The sequence below is a fragment of the Malaclemys terrapin genome, chromosome 5 (genome assembly GCF_027887155.1).
Source record: "Malaclemys terrapin pileata isolate rMalTer1 chromosome 5, rMalTer1.hap1, whole genome shotgun sequence".
In the NCBI taxonomy this organism is placed as follows: domain Eukaryota; kingdom Metazoa; phylum Chordata; order Testudines; family Emydidae; genus Malaclemys; species Malaclemys terrapin.
In genome coordinates this window covers 143,259,992-143,283,623 of record NC_071509.1, presented here as the reverse complement: position 1 = coordinate 143,283,623, position 23,632 = coordinate 143,259,992, and the positions used below count along the sequence as shown (strand labels likewise).

The 23,632-nt window shown below is 46.6% G+C and overlaps 1 protein-coding gene across 1 annotated transcript in view; it reads right to left on the bottom strand.

The window, feature by feature from the left end:
* TNKS (tankyrase) overlaps positions 1–23,632 on the bottom strand; it is a 313,482-nt gene that overhangs the window by 109,018 nt on the left and 180,832 nt on the right. The window contains exon 6 of the mRNA XM_054029743.1: positions 8,835–8,929. Coding sequence (XP_053885718.1) covers positions 8,835–8,929 — 95 coding nt within the window. The remainder of the gene's footprint in view (positions 1–8,834; positions 8,930–23,632) is intronic.

The following is a 23,632-nucleotide window of genomic DNA, read 5'->3' as shown; positions in this document are numbered from 1 at the left end:
CTGCCCCTTAACTCTACTGGAACCTCCTCTATGGCCCCCATAGAAAGGAGCGTGGAAACCTCCTGTATAAGAAGTTGCTCGTGAGAAGGGTCCCTGAAGAGGGACGGGGAAGGGGGGTGGGAGGGAGGGAATGAAGAAAACTGGATAGCGTATCCCCTCGCCACCGTGCGAAGGACCCAACGGTCCGAGGTTATAAGGGACCAAGCACGGTGGAAGTGGGAGAGGCGATCCCGAAAGGAGGGGGCTGGATCCTGGGGAATGACTGGGGAGCCGTCCTCGACCGCACCTTCAAAAGTTCTGCCTGGGGCCTGAGGGTGGTCTTGGTGGCCCTTGGTTCTGACCAGGTTGAGGGCCGGTCCACCTTCTTCTACCACCTCGCCCCCGCCTCCGGGCAGAGTCCTGTCTCTGACGAGGTGGGGGGGGGCGGGGTAGAAGCGCTGAGGCTGAGGCCTAAATGGCCTGCGCTGAGGACCCGCAACGTGCATCCCCAGGGAGCGCATGATTGTTCTGGAGTCCTTGAGGCTCTGCAGGCGAGAGTCCGTCTTATCAGAGAACAACCCATGTCCTTCAAAGGGCAAATCCTGCAGGGTTTGTTGCAACTCAGGGGGCAAACCCGAAACTTGGAGCCAGGAGGTCCTTCGCATAGCGATACCTGACGCCAGGGTTCTCGCAGCCGAGTCCGCTATATCTAAGGAGGCCTGTAAGGAAGTCCGAGCCACCTTCTTACCTTCCTCGACTAAGGCCCCGAACTCTTCCCTGGAGTCTTGGGGAATCAATTCTTTGAACTTCCCCATAGAGTTCCAGGAATTAAAGCTATAACGGCTCAGGAGCGCTTGTTGGTTAGCCGCTCTGAGTTGTAACCCTCCGGCTGAATAAACTTTACGGCCAAACAAATCGAGGCGTTTAGCCTCCTTTGATTTGGGCGCTGCGGCCTGTTGACCGTGGCGCTCCCTTGCATTCACCGATGACACCACCAGTGAACACGGCTGTGGATGAGTATACAGGTACTCATAGTCCTTTGAGGGGACAAAGTACTTTCTCTCCACCCCTCTGGCTGTGGGTGGAATAGAGGCAGGAGTTTGCCATATCGTAGAAGCGTTAGCCTGGATCGTGCGGATCAGGGGCAACGCCACTCTGGATGGGGCATCCGCTGAGAGGATATTTACAATGGGGTCCTGCACCTCCACTATTTCCTCCGCCTGTAGGTCCATATTACGGGCCACCCTACGTAAGAGGTCCTGATGAGCCCGAAGATCTATCGGGGGTGGACCTGTGGTGCCACTGCCTCATCTGGAGAGGAAGAGGAAGATGCCTCGGGTGGTAAGGGATCCAAGGGAGGGTCCTGGTCTCCCTGTTCCTGGGACGGAGCATCACCTGCCCCTGGGTCCAGGACGTCAGGTGGTTCGGGCACGGAAGCCTCCATGCCCCCTGGAGGAGGGCGAGAGATGGTGGACTCTGGGGCCCTTCTGTCAGAGTGTCCCGAGCGAGAGGCTGAAGTTAGTGGAGCCCCTTGTGCTTGGTGGTACGCCCACGGGGTCCAGAATGACCAGTGAGAGGGGCCGTGTGCAGGGTCCTCTGCTAACTCCTGCCAGTGGCCCATATCTTGTTCCTCGGCTTGCCCCTGAGGGGGGTATGCCGATCTCGATGCGTCCTCAGAGGAGCGAGACACCGATCTCGATGGCCATGGCGGTGCCGACTGCGCCGAGATGATCCCCGTGGGATACGGTGCCGCACGGTGCTGGTCTGGAGATGCTCTATCTCCGTGCGGTGCCGGCGATCGGTGCCGATGACCGCGCCGGTGCCGGGAGTCGGACCTGGACCTGGACAGCGACCTCGAGTAGGCCCGGTGCCGGGAGCGACCCCTTGACGTTGATCGTCAATCGTAACGGTGCCGAGAACTACGTCTCGATGTTGACCGGTACCGACGATCATAGCGGTGCCGGGACGTAGAACGGTGCCGCGACGATGATCTTAGCCGCGAGTACGACCGGTGCCGAGGTGATATCCGGCGCCGGGACTGCGAGCGGCGTGGGGACCTGCTTCGGGACCTGGAACGGTGCCGTGGTTCCAGTCCCTGTGATGGAGGGCGCATCAAGGCAGGCTTCCCTGGACTGGACCGGACGAGTCAACGGTGCCGACGGTGCCGGTGGTTGGGGCGGTGCCGGCTCCGTGAGAGCGATCAAGTCTCTCGCCGTCGCGAAGGTCTCTGGGGTCGACGGGAGGCACTGTATCACCGCCGGTCGCGGTGGTGATCCTGTCTGCACCGGACTCAATGGCTTCGGAGCCGGAGTCGACGGTGCAGGAGGCACCTGTTTTTGGTGCTCCACAGGCGGACGCGGCTCTACCCCCGGTGCCGGGGGAGCCGGCGTCTTCGGTACGGCAGTCCCCTGCGTCTTATGGGATTTTTTATGTCCTGGCGATGATGATCGGCGCCGAGGCACTTGCTGTGGGTGCGGTGCCGACGGGGTCCGGTGCCGTGGAGGCTTATCCGACGCCACTCGCGGAGTCGGAATAGTCGGTGCCGCCGGGGCACTGCGCACCGAGGCGCTTGGTGCTGGGGCTTGACGCGCCGATGGAGCGTCCGGGCTAAGTGCCGCCTCCATAAGGAGTTGCCGAAGCCGAAAGTCCCGCTCCTTCTTGGTTCTCGGTCTGAAGGCCTTACAGATCTTACACTTATCTGTCTGATGGGACTCCCCCAGGCACTTCAGACACGAGTCGTGCGGGTCACTTGTTGGCATAGGCTTAGCGCAGGACGCGCACTGTTTGAAGCCGGGAGCCTTGGGCATGAGCCCGGCCACGCGCCGGGGGAAAAAGGGGGAGAACAACCCCCTTAATCCCCTTTAATTATACAACAACTATTAATAAAGTGATTTAAACAACTATCTAACTATATACAACTAGAACTATAACTATAACTATCAATAAACGGAATAAGCTAGGGAGAGTGGAGAACAGCTACGCCACGCTCCACAGTTCCAACGACCATCAGGGGCGGTAAGAAGGAACTGAGGGGGCGCCGGGTCGGCTGGGGTATATATCCAGCGCCATGAAGGCGCCACTCTAGGGGGCTCCACAGCCGACCCGCCGGTGTTGCTAGGGTAGAAAATTCTCCGACGATCGTGCACGCAGCGCGCGCACACCTAATTGGAATCGATATGAGCAAGCACTCGAAGAACACCACCCAATTCTATACCTCAGTCAGAAACTCCTTCCAAGGGAACAAAAATATGCAGAGGTGGAGAGAGAATGCCTCGCTGTAAAATGGGCCATGGAAACATTGCGCTACTACCTGCTTGGGCGCAGATCTGTCCTCGTGACCGACCATGCCCCTCTTCAATGGATGCAGCGGAACAAGGAGAAGAACACAAGGGTGACCAGATGGTAGGGCCATAGCAACAAAGAACGTGGCCCCCTCCGAACATATGTCCAGGCGGGGCCCCTTACAATGCAGAAACTGGAATGCGGTATTTATTTTATACAATATACAGGGTTCATATTATGTATACATAGGCCTACAGTGTACATGTATTCTGTATTTACGCAAAGCGCTTCTTTCGAGCCTTGTTCTCCGCAAATTGGTTAATCAATGCGTCATAGTTCAGAGATCTGGCAATCTTGTTTTCGATTGAGATAACTGCAAGCGCAGAAAGCCTGTCATCTGTCATGGTTGAGCGCAGGATATTCTTGATCAGTTTCATTCTGCTGAAGCTCCTTTCAGCACCAGCGACAGTAACTGGTGTGGTCAGAAGAATTCTGATGCAAATGCAAAGATTCGGATATATCTCCTGAAGGCTGTTCTTGTATATGTACATTAAAAAACTGTTTGCCGTGACAAGTCCTCTCTCTTTCTCGATGACATAAATAAAACGATTCAATTCCATTATGAGTTCGTTGGCATCAATGTCTCCCATTTTTCTTTCAAAATTTTTGTTGTGATTCTCCAGTTCATTTTCTCTGTGACACTGCTTCAGGCTGTTAGCGTTGTACAGAAATCCAAACAACTTATACCACTCCGAGTTGTCAAATCGCGACGAAACAGAAGATATGGCCTGATCAGTGAGAACAAGCAAGAACTGTGATTTGAATTTTTCTTCGGCAGAAAGACGACTCGAATCATCAGCACATTCGTAATCAAACATTCTCTTCTTACGTCGCACCCTGGTTTCTGGAAACACCTGCTCAATACCCATATGCTCTGCTATTTCACATGCATTTGTGACCACAGAGATATATCCTGTATTTCGATAGTCTTCCAAAAACTTCTTTGTAGCACCGACTTCTGCCTGCAGTACGTCAATTGACACATCTGGTGACTGAATTAATTTGCTGGTTTTATTGACGTGAAATAGTATATCGTACCACATGTACACAGTCAGAACAAAAGGCCACGTAGTAACATGGTCTAAAAGCGCACCGGCTTCCGTTGCTGTATTGCCATCTTTCTTTTCGAGCGCATATTCTCGCAAAGATGACAAAGCATTGCACAATTCTTCAAGGTGATAACGCAATGGCTTCACAGCATCAATTCTCGACTCCCAACGAGTGTCCGATAACCCTTTAACAGATATTGGCATATGTTCTTGAAGTATATCCCAATGTGAAGGTGAAGAAGAAAAGATAACGTATATTCTGTGAATCAGACCGAAAAAGTCAACGGCATATTTCGATGATTTTGCCGCATCTGAGATCACAAGATTCCAAGTGTGAGCTCCACATGGTACATACAAGGCACGGTCATTTATTTCTAGCATGCGGGCTTGAACTCCTTTATTCTTTCCTCTCATATTTGCGCCGTTATCATAAGCTTGGCCTCTCATGTCAGCAATGTCTATTCCTAAGTTGTTTGCCTTTTCAAGAAACGCTTCCCTCACCAGTTGTATCATGAACATTAAGAAAACCAACAAAAGCTTCACGAATATTGACACCATCTTCACCGTTGCATTCAACAAAGCGTAACACCATAGACATCTGTTCTTCATGTGACACGTCGGGAGTACAGTCCAAAATAACTGAATAATAGTTTGCTTTTTTAAGCTGCGCTATGTTGGCCTTTTGAATGTTACTGGCAACAAGCTGAATCAGCTCATTTTGGATCTGTGGACTGAGGTACTGAACATGTGTCTCTGCCTTCTTAATCCTCTGTAAAAGTTCGCTGAGGACAGTATCATACTTTGCAAGCAATTCAAACAGTCCCAAAAAGTTGCCATTCGAAGGATCGCCGAGCTTTTCATCACTTCCTCGAAATGCCAAGTTTCTTTCAGACAAGAAAATAACGACATCAACCATGCGTTTGACAACATTTCTCCAGAAATCTTTTTCTTTCAGAAAAGCCTGCAATTCGAGTTGGTCAATAGATGTATGGTTTACTATGCCTGACCGAAGGTCAAACCATTTCACCATACAGTCTTGATGACCTTTGCCTGTTTCATGCTGCTGAAGTCTTTTTGACAGTGCTTTCCAAACAGATGTTCCATGACGTAGCGCAGGTCTGCACAACACGCGGCCCGCGGCCAAGTGGGTGGGGGTGGTTTCCGGATTCACCCCCTGCCCGGGGGGCCCGACCTCACAACCCCGCACGCCGCGCTCTGACTGCCCTGACAGTCAGAAGCGCGGCTGCCGGGTTCGCCCCCTGCCGGTTCAGGGGGGCCCGACCTCCCCCACCCCTCCGGCAGGGGGCGAACCCGGCAGCTGCGCTTCTGACTGTCAGGGTGGTCAGAGCGCGGCGCGCAGGGCTGTGAGGTTGCCCCCCCCCCCCCCCACGCGTCTCCGTCTCCCGCTCCTCCTGCCTGGCGTCCAGCGTCACTTCCGAGGCTGCTGAGGCGGGAAGCGCTGGGCACGAGGCAGAGCCGGTAAGTCCGAGCGAGGGGAGAGGCACCCAGCCTGGGCTCGAGCCGCAGCTCACGGGGGCTGGGGTCAGGGGGATGTTCAGCACAGAGGAGCTGGGCTCGGAGCTGAGGTCAGGGCTGGGGGAGGGGGGATGGGGTCAGGGGGGTGTCTGGCTCAGAGGGGCTGGGCTTGGAGCTGGGGGTCAGGGCTGCTGGGGGATGGGGTCGGGGGGGTGCTTAGCTCAGAGGGGATGGGGTCGGGGGGGTGCTTAGCTCAGAGGGGCTGGGCTCGGAGCTAGGGGTCAGGGCTGCTGCGGGATGGGGTCGGGGGGTGCTTAGCTCAGAGGGGCTGGGCTCGGAGCTAGGGGTCAGGGCTGGGGGGGGGTTGGGAGGGGGATGGGGTTCGGCGGGGCTGGGTGGCGCTGAAGGGGGGGGGCCTGTTTCAGCACGGCTGGGGGGTTTCGGCCCTCAGCTATTTTCTTTGGAGTAATATGGCCCTTGCCGCTTTACGAGTTGTGCAGGCCTGACATAGCGGTATGTCGCCAGTGCCAAATAATTTACAACAAAAACAAAAACTGGCATCTTTTTGAACCGAGTACATAAACCATGAACGTCTTATTTTCTCGCCATTTGCCATGGTTCGATAGAAATGAGTACTTGTGAACCTCCATCTTTCCTCGTTAAATGGAAATTAGTAACTTTCATTCTGCTGTGGTGGGCCATGTGCAACAATGTCACACACTTGCCTGTCCGATATTATAGACGGCCAATCTCCTGGATCATCAGTCAGTGGTTCAGATTCAGATACTTCTTTCCCAGCAGCAGCTGGAATATCTGTCACAGTTTGTTTGGTAGAACAACTGGCTTCACCTTCGACCTCACTTGAAGCACTTCTGGATACTTCTCGATAAGATTCGTCGCTGCTAGCGCTGTCCGTTTCATGTGCCTGTACCTGTACGCTGGATTGCAGCGCAAAATACGTTGACAACTTTGGAATTTTCTCAAGTTCCTTCTCGGCATCTTTTGCTGCCTTTTGTTTACTAGCTCCGCCCTTATACGTTCTCTTAGACATCACAAAGCACGCTTCTGTGTTGGAAACGAATTGTTTCAAACGATAAAAAATTAAACAACAAAATTAATAACATTTATCCGCCAACCGCCATTATGAACGCAAATACACATTCTTTGAATGGGTCCAACTAAAATTCGAAACTGACCGACAGACAACTGATGTAGCCAATAGCATTATGATATATCATAACAACTTCATGGTTTTGTCAGTAAAACCGACATGGATTGTGCAATAGCGTCAATAAATGTCACTTACCTAGTTATACCTTACATTTTTTTTTTGCCACTTTTAGGGGCCCCCTTCCTTGCGGGGCCCCCTCCGGTTGGAGGGTACGGAGGGCGCTCGCTACGCCTCTGCCAGATGGTTCTTATCCCTCCAACCTTTCCAGTTCTGTGTGCAACACAGAGCAGGGAGCCATCATGGCAACGCCGATGGCTTGTCATGTGTGCATTGTCTGGCGTCCCAAGCTGCCCAACCCCTTGGTGTTGAGCAGGGGGGAGGGATATGTGACAGACCCAGACCAGTGGGGTACAGGAGTCTGGTAGAGGACAAATATACTGGTCACTGGATGAGTAGTTCTCTGTTCCCTGAGTGACCAGAGAAGGGGCTGCACTAGAGTAATCAGGAACCTGCTAGAACCAGTTAAGGCAGGCAGGCTAATTAGGACACCTGGAGCCAATTAAGAAGAAGCCGCTAGAATCAATTAAGGCAGCTAATCAGGGCACCTGGGTTTTAAAAGGAGCTCACTTCAGTTTGTAGTGCAAGAGTGTGAGGAGCTGGGAGCAAGAGGCGCAAGGAGCTGAGAGTGAGAGTGTGTGCTGCTGGAGGACTGAGGAGCACAAGCATTATCAGACACCAGGAGGAAGGTCCTGTGGTGAGAATAAGGAAGGTGTTTGGAGGAGGCCATGGGGAAGTAGCCCAGGGAGTTGTAGCTGTCATGCAGCTGTTATAGGCGGCACTATAGACAGCTGCAGTCCACAGGGCCTTGGGCTGGAACCCGGTGTAGAGGGCAGGCCCGGGTTCCCCCCAAACCTCCCAATTGACCTGGACTATGGGTTCTTCCAGAGGGGAAGGTCTCTGGGCTGTTCCCCAACCCACATGGTGAATCTCTGAGGCAAGAAAATCCGCCAATAAGCACAGGACCCACCAAGATAGAGGAGGAACTTTGTCACAGTGTATATATATATATTTGGTATTTTGTTTTCTACTGTGCATTACTTTGCACTTAACACTGAACTTCATCTGCCATTTTCTTGCCCACTCACTCAGTTCTTTGAGATCCCTTTGTTACTCTTCGCAGTCAGCTTTGGACTTAACTAGCTTGAGTAATATGCTAATTCACTTTAGAAAAGACTGCTCTGCTCTCTTCTCTTCATATGATGTTTACTGCTGGTAATAGCTGTGAAACTAGGTGCTTGTTTATCTCATCACTTGTGCACGTGCAAATCTCATGGAGCTGCCATACATACACCTGACAAGATAATCAGGTCGCAGAAAAGTGTAACTAAATATGCCTTTTGTCTAACACCTTGCATTAATTTTTTTTATTGCCAAAATAATACCAGAAGTCCATGAACACTCAAAATTGTCCACAGAATTTCCAACACCACAGCGGACCCATAAAGAACCAAGCAATATAGATTTTAAAATGCACTTATTTAATGAAGGAATAATCCATAAAATAGAAGATCTACATAACTAAGGAACACACCATCCCACTTCAATCCTCACTTGGGCTCTTACAAAAGATTATTTACCACAAAAATAAATTTTGATTCTGGAAACAACTGTACCCCAATTCTCATCTCTAATTTTAGATGAACTCATTTTCAGATACAGACAGAATTACAGCATACAACAGAACCATGATAAAAATAATTCGTAAAAGGTAACTAACTAGTGAAACCAGAGAATGAAATAAAAATTGATATACATACCCCTTGTCCTTTGCATGAACATCAGCACCATGCTGAAGCAAAAGCTGGACTATTCGAACTCTGTTGTAGCCTGCTGCTAGATGCAAAGGAGTGGACTGCAAACAAAAACAACGAAAAATAAGACAGGGAGATAGAATGCATATACGTTTTGTAATTTATACAGCCCACAAAATGAGAGAAGCAGCCAAAGTTAATACCAGAACTAATGCATAAAAAAGGCTGAGAGTCATTTAATAAAAGGCAATTTTTTTTAAATAAAGGAGCCAAGTCACCAATCTTATTTTCAAAATGCTGAACACCCTGCCAACTGTCTAATCACACAAACCCAAACACCCTGCCCCCATCTTCGAGGCCCCGCCCCACGCACTTCATCACCCTTCCCTCTGTCGCTCACTCTCCCCCACCCTCACTTGCTTTCACCAGGCTAGGGCAGAGGGGTGTGGGCTGAGGCTGAGGGCTCCAGAGTGTGGTAGGGGGCTCCAGGCTGAGCCTGGGGCAGGGGTGCAAGAGGGGGTGAGGGGTATGGCTCCGTCTCGGTGGTGCTTACCTTGGGCGGATCCTGGTTGTCGGTGCAGCGGGGCTAAGGCAGACTCTCTGCCTGCCCTGGCCCCGTGCTGCCTCCAGAAGTGGCCTGCATGTCCCTGCGTCTGCACCCTGGGGAGCCAATGGGAGCTGCAGAGTCTGCCTGACCCTGCACCCTGGGGCTGCAGGGACATGCTGGCTGCTTCTGGGAGCAGCGTGGGGCCAGGGTAGGCAAGGATCCTGCCTTAGCCTCGCTGCGCCGCCAGACTTTTAGCAGCCTAAAATCTCCCGGATTGGCTTCAATAGCCTCCGGGAGATGGAGACTCATGGAGAAACTGGGAGGGTTGGCAACCCTATGCAGCTCCCACTGACTTCAGTGGGAGCTGCTCGGTGCTCAACACTTTTGAAAGTAACTTATTTAGGAAGTTTCGTATAAACTCAGAAGCCTAACTTTAAGATCCTATTTCTGGACATCTTGGCTATAGTTCTTAAATTTAAGAAATGAAGCTACAGAGTGTCAAATTACTGCCACCAGGTCAGCATGTGTGACTCTGGGAATCCATGAGAAAAGATTTTGGGAGACTACAACTTCTCCCATATTTTTAAAGAGATAGATAGCAGTCAACTTTATGCCAACCAAAGGGAAATTAAAGCATCTACTTCCATCTTCAAGTAGCTGCTCCTTGTACACTACATGAGTTAGTAATGAACGTGTTATGAGAGATGTTAGTATAATTTGGTAACTATAAAGTTCTTCATTGTACTTCAGAATTTTTTAAAAACCTGTCTTGTATCTCTGATTCCAAAACATCTCAATCCTGAATGTCCTGCTGCCAATGCAAACCCAACATCACCAGAACTGATCTCATCTTCTCCCACCTCCCTTAATTCTCCCCCCTCACTCGTTTTTTTTTTTTTTTTAATTGTTCACAATTTCACTATCCACACAATCCCCAAACACCAGCATATAATCTCCACCCCCCCAAACGCATCCTATTACTACTTCCTCTACAGATCTAAAAATCTAACCTTACTTCAAATCTTAGTGTCAACACTTCTCTGTACCTTGGGTCAGTTCTCATGGAAGGCCTCAGCCCATACAAATGCTGCTGCCAAAAGACACCTTCCCCTCATGTTTCTCATCATTGCTTTAAAGGTTCTAAAAATACTCTGCTTCCGCTTACATTTCTGATCTTATCTCTTTCCACTCATTGCCTTCACTCAGTATAAGCCAGACACTTGGCTACTCCCTTTGTTTGTTCCTCACACAGCTACCCCTTCTTCCATGGTGCACGTTAAGTTTGGAATAGTTTCAAACTTTGTTTTCAGTTTCAAACTGTTTCCAGTTGATCATATTTCCTTCACTCAAATTACTCCTTAAAGGAGGTTCTGAACAGTTTAGGATGATCTACCATACAAGTTATTTTCACTAATTACGAGAGATTCACTGAAAAAAATCCAATTCCAACTAACAAAATAGTGCATAATTCAGGATCTGCTGCCCATGAGCACATCCATATTCCTCTGCAATATCTAATCCTTGTTCTATCTCTCCATCTTCCCCCAAACTTCCCCACACCAAGCATGATCTCTTGTTATTTGTGCATCCCTATTTAGACTGTAAATTGCTAAAAAGAGGAACTGGTGTCTTTTATGCACCTATGAAGCTTAGAAATGTAGGACTGGAAGGGACCTCAATAGGTCATCTAGTCCAGTCCCTTGCACTGAGGCAAGACTAAGTATTATCTTCTATACCATCCCTGAAAAATGTTTGTTCTAACCCAGGGGTGGGCAAACTTTTTGGCCCAAGGGCCACATGTGGGTGGGGAAATTGCATGCAGGGCCTTGAATGTAGGGCTGGGGCAGGGGGTTGGGGTGCAGGAGGGGGTGCAGAGTGTGGGAGCGGGGTCAGGACAGGGGGTTAGGGTGCAGGAGGGTGTGGGGTGTGGACTCTGGCCCGGCGCCACTTACCTTGAGCGGCTCCAAGGTGGCAGCCGTACACAGCGGGACTCAGGCAGGCTGCCTTCCTGCCCTGGCCCTGCACCACTCCTGGAAGCGGCCGGCACCACGTCCCTGCAGCCTCTGGAGAGGGGGGGGGGCGCACAGAGGGCTCCGCGCACTGCCCTTGCCTGCGGGTACCTCCCCCAAAGTTCCCATTGGCTGTGGTTCCCCATTCCTGGCCAATGGGAGCTGCAGGGGGTGGTGCCTGCAGGCGAGGCCAGTGCACAGAGCCCTCTGCTCCACCTCCACCCCCACCCAGGGGCCGCAGGGAAGTGGTGCTGGCCGCTTTTGGGAGCAGCGCGGGGCCTGAGGTGCCACAGGGGTGGCAATCCCACAGGCCGGATCCAGCCGTGGGCCGTAGTTTGCCCACCCGTTCTAACCTGTTCTTAAAAACCTCCAATGACAGATTCCACAACCTCTCTGAGCAATTTATTCCAGTGCTTAAATATCCTTATAGTTAGGAAGTTTTTCCTAATGTCCAACCTAAACCTCCCTTGCTGCAAATTTAAGCACATTACTTCTTGTTCTCTCCTTAGGGGTTAAGGAGAGACATTTATCATCCTCCTCTTTACAAGAACCTTTTACATACTTGTGTCCCCACACAGTCCTCTTCTCCAGACTAAACAACTCCATTTTTTTTTTCAATCTTTCCTTGTAGGTCACTTTTTTCTAGACCTTTAATCATATTTTTTGCTCTTCTCTGGCCTTTCTCCAGTTTGTCCACATCTTTCCCAAAGTGTGGTACCCAGAACTGGACACAACTACTTCGGTTGAGGTCTTATCAATGCGGAGTAGAGCAGAAGTATTAGTTCTCGTGTCTTGCTTACAACACTCCCGCTAATACATCCCAGAATGATGTTTAGTCTTTCTGCAACAGTATTACATTGATGATCCATATTTAGTTTGTGATCAACTATAACCCCCCAGATCCTTTTCTGCAGTACTCCTTCCTATGCAGTTAATTCCCATTTTGTATTTGTGCAATTAATTAGTCCTTCACAAGCGTAGTACTTCGCGTTCATACTTTTGTCTGCAAACTTTGTCACTGTACTTTCTATGCCATTATCCAAATCATGTATGAAGAAATGGAGTATCAGATCCAGGATAGATCCCTACTGGACCTCATTCAATGTGTCTTTCCAGCTTAATTGCAAACCATCAATAACTTGTCTCTAAGTATGGTTTTCCAACCCATTGCGATCCCACTTTATAGTACGTTCGTCTGGATTATATTTCTCTAATTTGTTTATGAGACGGTCATGTAAGACAGTATCAAAAACCTTGGTCTTCCTCTTGTTTCTAATATATTTGTAAAATGTTTTCTTGTAACCCTTTATGACCCTAGCTAGTTTAATCTTGTTTTTGCCTTGGCCTTTCTAATTTTGTCCCTACGTGCTTGTGTTTATTTTATATTCAAATACATTTGTTAGTCTCTAAGGTGCCACAAGTACTCCTACTCCTAAGGGAGTAATTTAACGTAGTTTCCATTTTTTGTGTGACCCTTTTTTTGAGTTTCAGGTCATTGAAGATCTCTGTTTAAGCCCGGGGGGGGGGTCTCTTACCATACTTCCTATCTTTCATACTCATTGATATACTTTGCTCTTGAGCCCTTATTGACGTCTCTTTAAAAAACCGCCACCTCTCCTGAACTCTTTTCCCCCTCAAACTTCCTTCCCATGGGTTCCTATGCATCAATTCTCTGAGTTTGCTAAAGTTTGTCTTCTTGAAATCCATTATCTTTATTCAGCTCTTTTCCCTCCTACCATTTCTTAGAATCATGAACTCTGTCATTTCATAATCACTTTCACCCAAACTGCCTTCCACCTTCAAATTCTCAATTCTAGTTTCTCCCTATTTGTCAAAATCAAATCTAGAATAGCCTCTCCCCTACTCACTTTCTCCATCTTCTGTTATTAAAAAAAAATATGTTGTCTCCAATGTATTCCAAGAACTTGTTGAATAATCTGAGCCCTGCTATATTATTTTTCCAACACATGTTTGGTAGTTGAAGTCCCGCATCACTGCCAAGTCCTGCATTACTGATGATTTTACTAGTTTTTTTTTTTTTTTTTTTTTTAAAGCTTCATTCATCTTTTCTTCCTGGTTAGGTAGTCTATAATAGACACCTATCATGACATCACCCTTGGTTTTTTTTTTTTTTTTTTTTTAAACTCTTTTATCCTTACCTTTCTACAGGTCTGCTTCCTGCTTTTATCTTAACCTCACTGCAAGTGACATGAAGATCTTTGGTCATAACAGGGTGGTCTGTTGTACTAAGAGGTTGTCTGGATTTTATTGTTGGGGTAGGTGTGGGATTTTTATTGGGAGGGAGTGCGGAGGGTGGGGAGAGAATAAGGTGTCCTTCGCACGCACAACAGTATGGAGAAAATGAACAAAACAAAACAAAACATAGCATGGGATATCAACAATACCAGACTCCCTACACAGCCTGAGGACTTTGGCTCTCTAGCCATCTCCAGAACAGTGCTCCTTGGCTAGCACTCCTAGCTAGGACTGGTTGACATTATTTGTTCAAAATGTTTGTTGGTTTGATTTTTTAATGGCTTCCACCCCCCTCCCCCCAAACTAGTAATTTTTGAAGGAAATGTCTGTTTTAAACATTTTGGGGGTTTTCATTAAAAACAACAAAATTTTGAAAATAAAAAATTTGGCCAATCAGGTGAAACTTTTCTGTAAAACCAAACATTTTGTCAGAGTGGCCACATTTTTTGTGTTTTCTGCTTTATCAACAAAAACTCAGAGAAAATTGTAGAAAAAGGAGAAAAGTACTTACTTTCATTTTTGTTAAAAAAAAATTGTTTTTACCAGAAAACAATAAATTCCTGGCTAGTACTACTCCACATTTCTACTGAAGCTTCTGTCCTAGTGTTGCCAATGCCCACGATTTTATTGTGAGGCTTGCAATATTTGATGGGTTTTTTTTGAAACCTTAGATCCTGGAGTCATGTGACTATACCAGAATCTCCAAGAAACTGGAAAAAATTAACCATAGGGATTCAAAAGCCAGAAGGCAAATAAAATGAATTTCAAATGAATTATTCTTAAAATCATGCATCGGACGAAGTGGGTATTCACGAAAGCTTGTGCTCCAATACGTCGGTTAGTCTATAAGGTGCCACAGGACTCTTTGTCGATTCTTAAAATCATGACTCAAGCCAATCTCATGATTTTGGGGGCCTGTCTCAGGATTTCTCAACACTTGATAATAGCAATACTGTTATAGTTTCTTTTTAAATTGATAGGTTGAACTGGTGCAACTGACTCCCACAGCTGTTACGAGCCATCCCAAGTGGATGTATTTGTGGATGACAATCCATATAAGTAAGGTGAATGCTTTGGGGGGAATGGAGGGAGGGGGAGAGATCCAGACAGCTACTGATCACCCTCTCATAGTGGTGCTAACTAAATAATGGCCTAATTTTTTAGAAATGCATCTGCAGTTGTGTACACAATGCTCAGTGCATATATGCAGGCTGGGAAATTGCATACATACATGAAACCTGAATGCATGCAGAAATGCATGTTAATTTTTTAAAACGTGTGCCAATATTTTTAGTTCAGACTACAAAAAGTCAAACATTTTAAAATTGGGGGAGGAGGTGCAGTGCAACATGTAGAACAAGGGACTGTGCTCCTTTTGTCGGAGGGCTGTCTTTCTCTGGCTCTGTGCCCAAGGACTGCAGGCGTCTTGGTGCACCATGCTTATGTACATAACCATGAATATACAGCAAACCAGGGTGGATAAAAATAATAATAAAAAAATTTAAATAAAAAAAATTTGATTTTTTTGATAAAATGCTTTTTGAGGAAAAAACCTATCTAAGGATAGTTTAATTAAGATACATGATAACTCAAAGATATCTCATCATGGAATAGGGATTATAAATTCTAATTCTATAGTATGAGACAATATATTCATGTAATGTTTAAGAAAGTTTAAGAAAAGTTTTGTAAATGGATTAGGGACCCAATGTTATGGGGTTTCAGGGGCTTCTGTATAGATTATTTAGGTTAATCTTTCTATCTACCCAATGGGACTCAGTGCTCAATCTAGAAGGTACCATCAGAGATGCTTAGTTTTGCAGTTCTCACTGTGGATTTGTGTCTCCGGAGATAACATGCTTGTTAAGAGCAAAAATGTTTTTAAATAACCAAATAACCAAATAAGTAAATAAATAATATATAGAGGTGAGAAATAACAGACCTCAACCCTATTGTCCCTCTTCAAATTTGTGTACACAGAGTCAATCCCTTACATCTCTTTAAAAGTGCAAAGTTTCAAAAACTTCAGTGAATAGAAGATTGTTGGGGGCAGAATAGATCTGGACAAGAAGAAGAAGTCTGGAAATAAATGTGAGAAGGGAGGGACAGGCAGTAGAAGCAAAGTGAAACTGTTTGAGCAGCGTATTCCAGAAGACTTGAGGTCTTTCTGAATGTAACCTAGGGTTACCATATTTCAACAAGCAAAAAAGAGGACGGGAGGAGCCCCGCCCTAGCCCCGCCCCTGCCCCTCCCACTTCCCGCCCCCCAGAACCCCCAACCCTCCCCCCGTTCCTTGTCCCCTGACTGCCCCCTCCTGGGACCCCTGCCCCTAACTGCCCCCCGGGACTCCACTCCCTATCTAAGCCTCCTTGCCTCTTGTCCCCTGACTGCCCCAACCCTTATCCACACCCCCAGACAGACCCCTGGGACTCCCACGCCCCATCCAACCACTCCCCACCCCCTGACAGCCCCCCCCAGAACTCCCAACCCATCTAAACCCCTCTGCTCCCTGTTCCCTGACTGCTCCGATCCCTCTCCACACTCCTGCCCCCTGACAGCCCCCCCAGAACTCCCAACCCATCTAAACCCCTCTGCTCCCTGTCCCCTGACTGCTCCGATCCCTCTCCCCACTCCTGCCCCCTGACAGCTCCCCCCCAGAACTCCCAGCCCCCTACCCCCCGCTCCTTGTCCCCTGACTGCCCCCTCCTGGGACCCCTGCTCCTAACTGCCCTCCAGAACCCCACCCCCTACCTAAGACTCCCTGTTCCTTGTCCCCTAACTGCCCCCTCCTAAGACCCCCCCCCAACTGCCCCCCAGGACTCTACCCCCTACCTGTACCCTGACTGCCCAAAACTTTCTCCACTCCCCTCCAAAAGCCCCCCCCGTTTCTTGACTGCCCCCTCCAGAACCTCCCTGGCCCCCTTACCCTGCTGCTCAGAACAGGGTGTTGGGCTCTGTGCCAGCCGGACACATGGCTGAGCTCCCCAGCACAACACAAAACCCGGTCCCTGGCCCTGCACAGGGTTGCCGGAGCGGGCTGCAGGAGGAGGAGCTGCCGGCCGGCTCAGAATGCAGGGAGGGGGGGGGTGGGAGGAGGAAGCTGCTCCGGAGTCCAGCCCGGGACTTTCCTGCAGCCCTCCCAACCGCTCGCTCTGCCGGGGGAGGGGGAAATCCCGGACATTGTGAGTGCTTTACAAATTCCCCCCGGACGCTATTTTTAGCACACAAAAGGAGGACATGTCCGGGTAAATCCGGACGAATGGTAACCCTATGTAACCTTAGTTGATTTGAGATCTACCATACCATTCTCTCACTACAAGGGAAAACCTATAATGGCAGCAGGTCGTAAAAGAGACCCAGTTTGGGAATATTTTAATGAAGATCCTCTACCTGTGGGTAAGACAGGCACGAATGCAAAATGCAAACAGTGAAACAAGGCAAGGCCTGGTTGCCCAAATGTGTTCCTTCTCAGAAGGAAGCTGCATTGAAGATGATGAAAGGAACATGTCTGAACATGCAGGATCTTCAGGTTGGTAACAACCAACAAGAAAAGAATGCACTTTTATGTAGAAATCTATGATTAAATAGAGTCTTCCTGACTAGTAATTTAAATCATGATTTAAATCAATTTGATTTAAATCAAATCCACCCCGTAGCAAACTGTATATACTTTGTAGTTTCCTCCAACTATGTCCAATTCTTTTGCAAACTCTACATTTTAAATGGCAAAACATTTTGCTACTTAAATGCTGCCCAATAATTAAAATCATACCTTTTACCTCACCTAATTAATAAGAATGCCATTTTAACTAAGTGCAATTGTCCCACTTTTATTTACTGATCAGAAGTTTAACTACCTTAAAAGCTTTGAATTCAGCAGCAAACTTTTGAGTACTTTTCTTCATTTGAAGGAGCATGTACACCTACAGAAAAGGGTGATGTTATTCCCATCTTCCCTCTGAGTTAGAGTTGGCAATATGAGAGAGGGTTTAATTTTGGGAGATTTTGTTTTGTTTTCATTTTTTTCCCCACACAATTCAAAAGATAATTCAAAGACAGTAATATCGTACATAGAAACAGATATTCACCAACATCTAATGAGAGTTGCAAGTCATGTAATATTCTTTGTTTAGCCATAAGACCTATAATTTAATGTTAACATTTAAAATATACAGTATTAGAGGTTCTATTTAAGATACTTCCTCGATCATCCAGCCAAACTGCACTCTATTATTACTGCTTTCTGTGATAAAATGTCAGAAAATATTGCACATTCACATACAGTACATGTTTTCAGAAATTAATTCAGATTTAGGACTATTACATTACTTGAGTAGTCTGGAGTAGGTTTTTAATATAGTTCCAATATTTCATTTCAGGGACAATAGTTGCTCTGGACTACTTAGCTGTAAATCTGTATGTCTCCCTGAGGACATAGCTAGCATTTGTACTGTTTGAAGTAACAACACTCACATGTTGTAGGAAAAACATCTGCACTTACCGCTTGCTAGATTTTAATTTTTGGATTTTAAACTAGTTATGTAGTTTTGTATTAGACATATACCTGCAGAATTATCTATTTTGTTTTCACAGTTCATTACACTGTACACACTAAACAACAAATGTAAAGCTCTTAATTTAGAAGCAATAACCTGAGCCATCCATTTTATTACAAACTTCAAAAAGATATGGGAGAGTAACCTATAGTACTTTCTCTTCTTTAGTCCCTTATAAGTACAAAACAATTCTTCAAATTTTATGTCCTTGAAATTGCTGGGACGTTATTCTGCTTTTCCTCATTGAGTTCACAGTTTGAACAGAAGTAAGATGTATTAACTTCATGGGGGTCTGCCCCAGAACAGACCATTGTAAAATGATGGGTATTTTGTGTATCAAAAACATTAATAGCATGGATATAAACTACATCGCAGATGCTATGTCATCATGGTTGATGTTTCAGAGTGTACTTCAAGAATGCATATCTTGTGCTGTCTCAATTGGTATAGTATAAACACCACTGGAAGGCATCTGATGGAAACTGTTGAATAGTCCTAATATACCAAACGGTCTGAACTACCTGGGCTACCTGGAGCCAAGATTAGATCTTGGACTGAGAAATGTGGACCACAGCAGGATCTGTCAGCCTAGTTTTGATGGAAGTAATTGCCTCAGTTTTCATCTGCATACTATAATGATGGCCACATTGCAAAGTTCGTTTTCACTCATATTAAGTGGGATTAATAGGATGTTCTCAACAAAGAATAACTAATTGACCAGGCCTCTTGTCAAGATTCCTTCATTGCTTGAAGGCTTTTTAAAAAAGTTATGACTCAAGCAGAGGCCATGTAATCTGCAGCTCTGTGGCTGTGGTATCTGCCACTTAATTTATCTCTTTGCCACAGAAGTGTGTTCCAGTTTTCATGGAAACAAAGTTTCCAGCTTTCATGGTTGTTGAAAACATGAACAAAATGAATGCAGCATTGCCAGCCTGAGGGCTTGTCTAGATGGCAAGTCAGCGAACTTACTATCTAGACTGGGGTCTCCAAACTACGGCCCGGGGCTTCCATTTGTCCGGCCCTCCAACCAACAGGGGAGAAGCGAACAGCTGAGCAGGCACGAGCAGGCAGGGGGAGGGGCCACCGGCAGCAACTCACACGGGGCAGCAGCGCAGTTGAGCTGTGCAGAGGGGTGAGTGCCCCCGGGAGCCAGTGTCCCCCCAAAAGGGGAGCCAACTTAGGGGAGAGTTGTTGCTGCAGCCAAGCACAGGCACGGACCCCTGCCTTAGAGTAAAAATACAAGCCAGATGCTTAATTACATCTCCAATAAATGGAGTAAAGAAGATGGAAGTTAACAATTTCGTAATGGTTAAATTTTAACTACATCAGTAATAGAACCAAACAGTGTCTGTATGATACAAATGTGTGAGTTTTTAGAAATAAAATAAAAAAAATGTGAAATGATTTTTAATGTATTGACAAATATTTTGTGATTTCACAGTACCTGCATCAATTAACTTTTATACCTGATTTAGAATTTAATGCAACACTGACACAGTAGAGTAGTGTTTGATTATCACTTCAAAAGTTTTTTTCTCTTACTTAATTGGCCTCTCAGAGTTAGTAAGACAACTCCCACCTGTTCATGCTCTCTGTATGTGTGTGTATATATATCTCCTCAATATATGTTCCACTCTATATGCATCCGAAGAAGTGGGCTGTAGCCCACGAAAGCTTATGCTCTAATAAATTTGTTAGTCTCTAAGGTGCCACAAGTACTCCTGTTCTTTTTGAGGATACAGACTAACACGGCTGCTACTCTGAAACCTAGAGTAGTGTTGTTTTTTAACAATTTTGCATATATTTGCAATATTTAATTTCTTTCACAGTCATTTCGGCCCATGAAGCCCCTTCAAAAATCTAATATGGCCCTTGTCTCAAAGTTTGGAGACCCCTGAGCTAGACAAACCTTGAGTCTGTAGACAATTTACAACAATGGCTTTCAAAAATGTGAACTGCCTCCATCTTCTTAATCAAGGCCCCATGGACTCCACCTTTCCATGACCACAGAATACCTACTTGTTCCCCCAAGATAGCATGGAATTTGCCATTTTGCTACAGCCATTTGGTTTTCTGGCTCTGCCCTGCTGGGACATTTCCTGTAGCTGCCTCTTGCTCTTTGCTGACTTTCCCTACATGGAATTGCTAATTGATGCTCTACACTGTTCGATGGAGCCAGAAGCATAGGCTGATGAGCCTAAAGAAGAGCACAGCAGCGGAGCCAGGAAGATGAGCCTCTGAAACAGATCAGAAGTGTTTCCCTACCCTGAGACACCTGAGAGGGAGGTGATTCTGCACCAGGCTGCCTAGAGAACATCTTAGAACATAAGAATATAACGTAAGAATGACTGTACTGGGTCAGACCAAAGCTCCATCTAGCCCAGGATCTGTCTACTGACAGTGGCCAATGCCAGGTGCCCCAGAGGGAGTGAACCTAACAGGTAATGAAGTGATCTCTCTCCTGCCATCCATCTCCACCCTCTGAAAAACAGAGGCTAGGGACACCATTCCTTACCCATCCTGGCTAATAGCCATTAATGGACTTAACCTCCATGAATTTATCCAGTTCTCTTTTAAACACTGTTATAGTCCTAGCCTTCACAACCTCCTCAGGAAAGGAGTTCCACAAATTGACTGTGCGCTGTGTGAAGAAGAACTTCCATTTATTTGTTTTAAACCTGCTGCCTATTAATTTCATTTGGTGGCTCCTAATTCTTGTATTATGGTAACGAGTAAATAACTTTTCCTTATTTACTTTCTCCACATCACTCAATTTTATACACCTCTATCATATCCACCCTTCGTCTCCTCTTTTCCAAGCTGAAAAGTCCTAGCCTCTTTAATCTCTCCTCACATGGGACCCGTTCCAAATCCCTAATCATTTTAGTTGTCCTTCTCTGAACCTTTTCTAATGCCAGTATATCTTTTTTGAGATGAGGAGACCACATCTGTACACAGTATTCAAGATGTGGGCATACCATGGATTTATATAAGGGCAATAAGATACTCTCTGTCTTATTCTCTATCCTCTTTTTAATGATTCCTAACATCCTGTTTGCTTTTTTGACCGCTGCTGCACGCTACGTGGACGTCTTCAGAGAACTATCCACGATGACTCAGAGATCTTTTTCCTAATTCGTTGTAGCTAAATTAGCCCCCATCATATTGTATGTATAGTTAGGGTTATTTTTTCCAATGTGCATGACTTTACATTTATCCACATTACTTTCATTTGCCTATCATTTGGGTTTGACTAAAGCATATCTTCCAGAAAGTCATCCAGTCGTGATCTAAAGACTTCAAGAGATAGAGAATTCACCACGTTCCTTGGTAATCTGTTCCAATCACCCTCTCTGTTAAAAACGTGTACTTTAATTCTAATTTGAATTTGGCTGGCGTTAACTTATAGCTATTGGTTCTTGTTATGCATGCCCCTGGTAGATTAAACGGTCCTTTGGTACCCAGTATTTTCTTCCCATGAAGATACTTAGACACTTATTACCGTCACTATTTCCAAGCGGTCCTGTTATAGCTCCTTGGACCAGCTCCTGCGCTCCACTCAGGACTAAATTGAGAGTTGCCTCTCCCCTTGTGGATTCCCATACCAGCTTCTCCAAGAAACAGTCATTTAAAGTATCGAGAAATTTTGTCTCTGCATTTGTCCTGCGGTGACATGTTCCCAATCAATATGGGGATAATTGAAATCCCCCACTATTATTGGGTTCTTAATTTTAATAGCCTCCCTAATTTCCTTTAGCATTTCATCGTCAATATCACTGTCCTGGTCAGGTGGTCGATAATAGATCCCTAATGTTATATTCTTATTAGAGCATGAAATTACTATCCATAGAGATTCTATGGAACATGTGGCCTCACTTAAGATTTTTACTTCATTTGATTCTACGTTTTCTTTCACATATAGTGCCACTCCCCCCACCCCGCACGACCTGTTCTGTCCTTCCGATATATTTTGTACCTCGGAATTACTGTGTTCCATTGATTGTCCTCAGTCCACCAGGTTTCTGTGATGCCTATTATATCAATATCCTCCTTTATCACGAGTCACTCTAGTTCACCCATCTTATTATTTAGACTTCTAGCATTTATGTACAAGCACTTTAAAAACTTGTCACTGTTTATTTGTCTGCCCTTTTCTGATGTGTCAGATTCTTTTTTATGTGAATGTTTCTCGTCTGATCTGGCCCTTACATTATTCTCTTCCATCCTCTCCTCCTGACTAAAACCTAGAGAATCTCTATTAATAGACTCTCCTCTAAGAGAAGTCTCTGTCTGATCCACATGCTCGGCCGCAGCAGTCGGCTTTCCCCCATCACCTAGTTTAAAAACTGCTCTGCAACCTTTTTAATGTTAAGTGTCAGCAGTCTGGTTCCACTTTGGTTAGGTGGAGCCCATCTCTCCTGTATAGGCTCCCCCTATCCCCAAAGTTTCCCCAGTTCCTAATGAATGTAAACCCCTCCTCTCTACACCATCGTCTCATCCACACATTGCAACTCTGAAGCGCTGCCTGCCTAGCTGGCCCTGTGCGTGGTACTGGGAGCATTTCTGAGAATGCCACCATAAAGGTCCCGGATTTCAGTCTCTTCCCTAGCAGCCTAAATTTGGCCTCCAGGCCGTCTCTCCTACCCTTCCCTATGACATTGGTACATACATGTATCACAACCACTGGCTCCTCCCCAGCACTACACATAAGTCTATCTAGATGCCTCGAGAGATCTGCAACCTTCGCACTCGGCAGGAAAGTCACCATATGGTTCTCCCAGTCATCACAAACCCAGCTATCTATGTTTCTAATGATCGAATCTCCCATTATTAACACCTGCCTTTTCCTAGTGACTGGAGTTCCTTCCCCCGGAGAGGTAACCTCAGTGCGAGAGGATACCCTAACACCATTTGGAAGGAGGGTCCCGACTATGGGAAGGTTTCCCTCTGCTCCCGTTGACTGCTCTCCTTCCCTGGGCCTTTCATCCTCCTCAACAGCACAGCTGTCTGCCGGAGGTGGGACAATTCTACAGTGTCCCGGAAAGCCTCATCAACATACTTCTCTGCCTCCCTTAGCTTCTCCAGTTCCGCCACCCTGGCCTCCAAAGCCTGTATGCGGTCTCTGAGGGCCAGGAGCTCCTTGCACCGAATGCAGACATACGCCACCCGCCCACAGGGCAGGTAATCATACATGCTGCACTCATTGCAATAAACTTGATAGCCCACACTCTGCTGCTGGACTTCTGCCTGCATTCGCTCCTACAGCTACCTAAGTTAATGACAGGGTTTTGTTTAAATCAAAAAGTTTTGAATGTAGTTTAGTTTACAGGTTTTAAAGAATGGCAAGTGAACCTTGCCCCCTTCCCACTCCCCAACTCCCTTGCGAAACTCCCTGTTAGCAGCCCTGGTCGCAAAACTCCCTGGTCACTTGCGAAC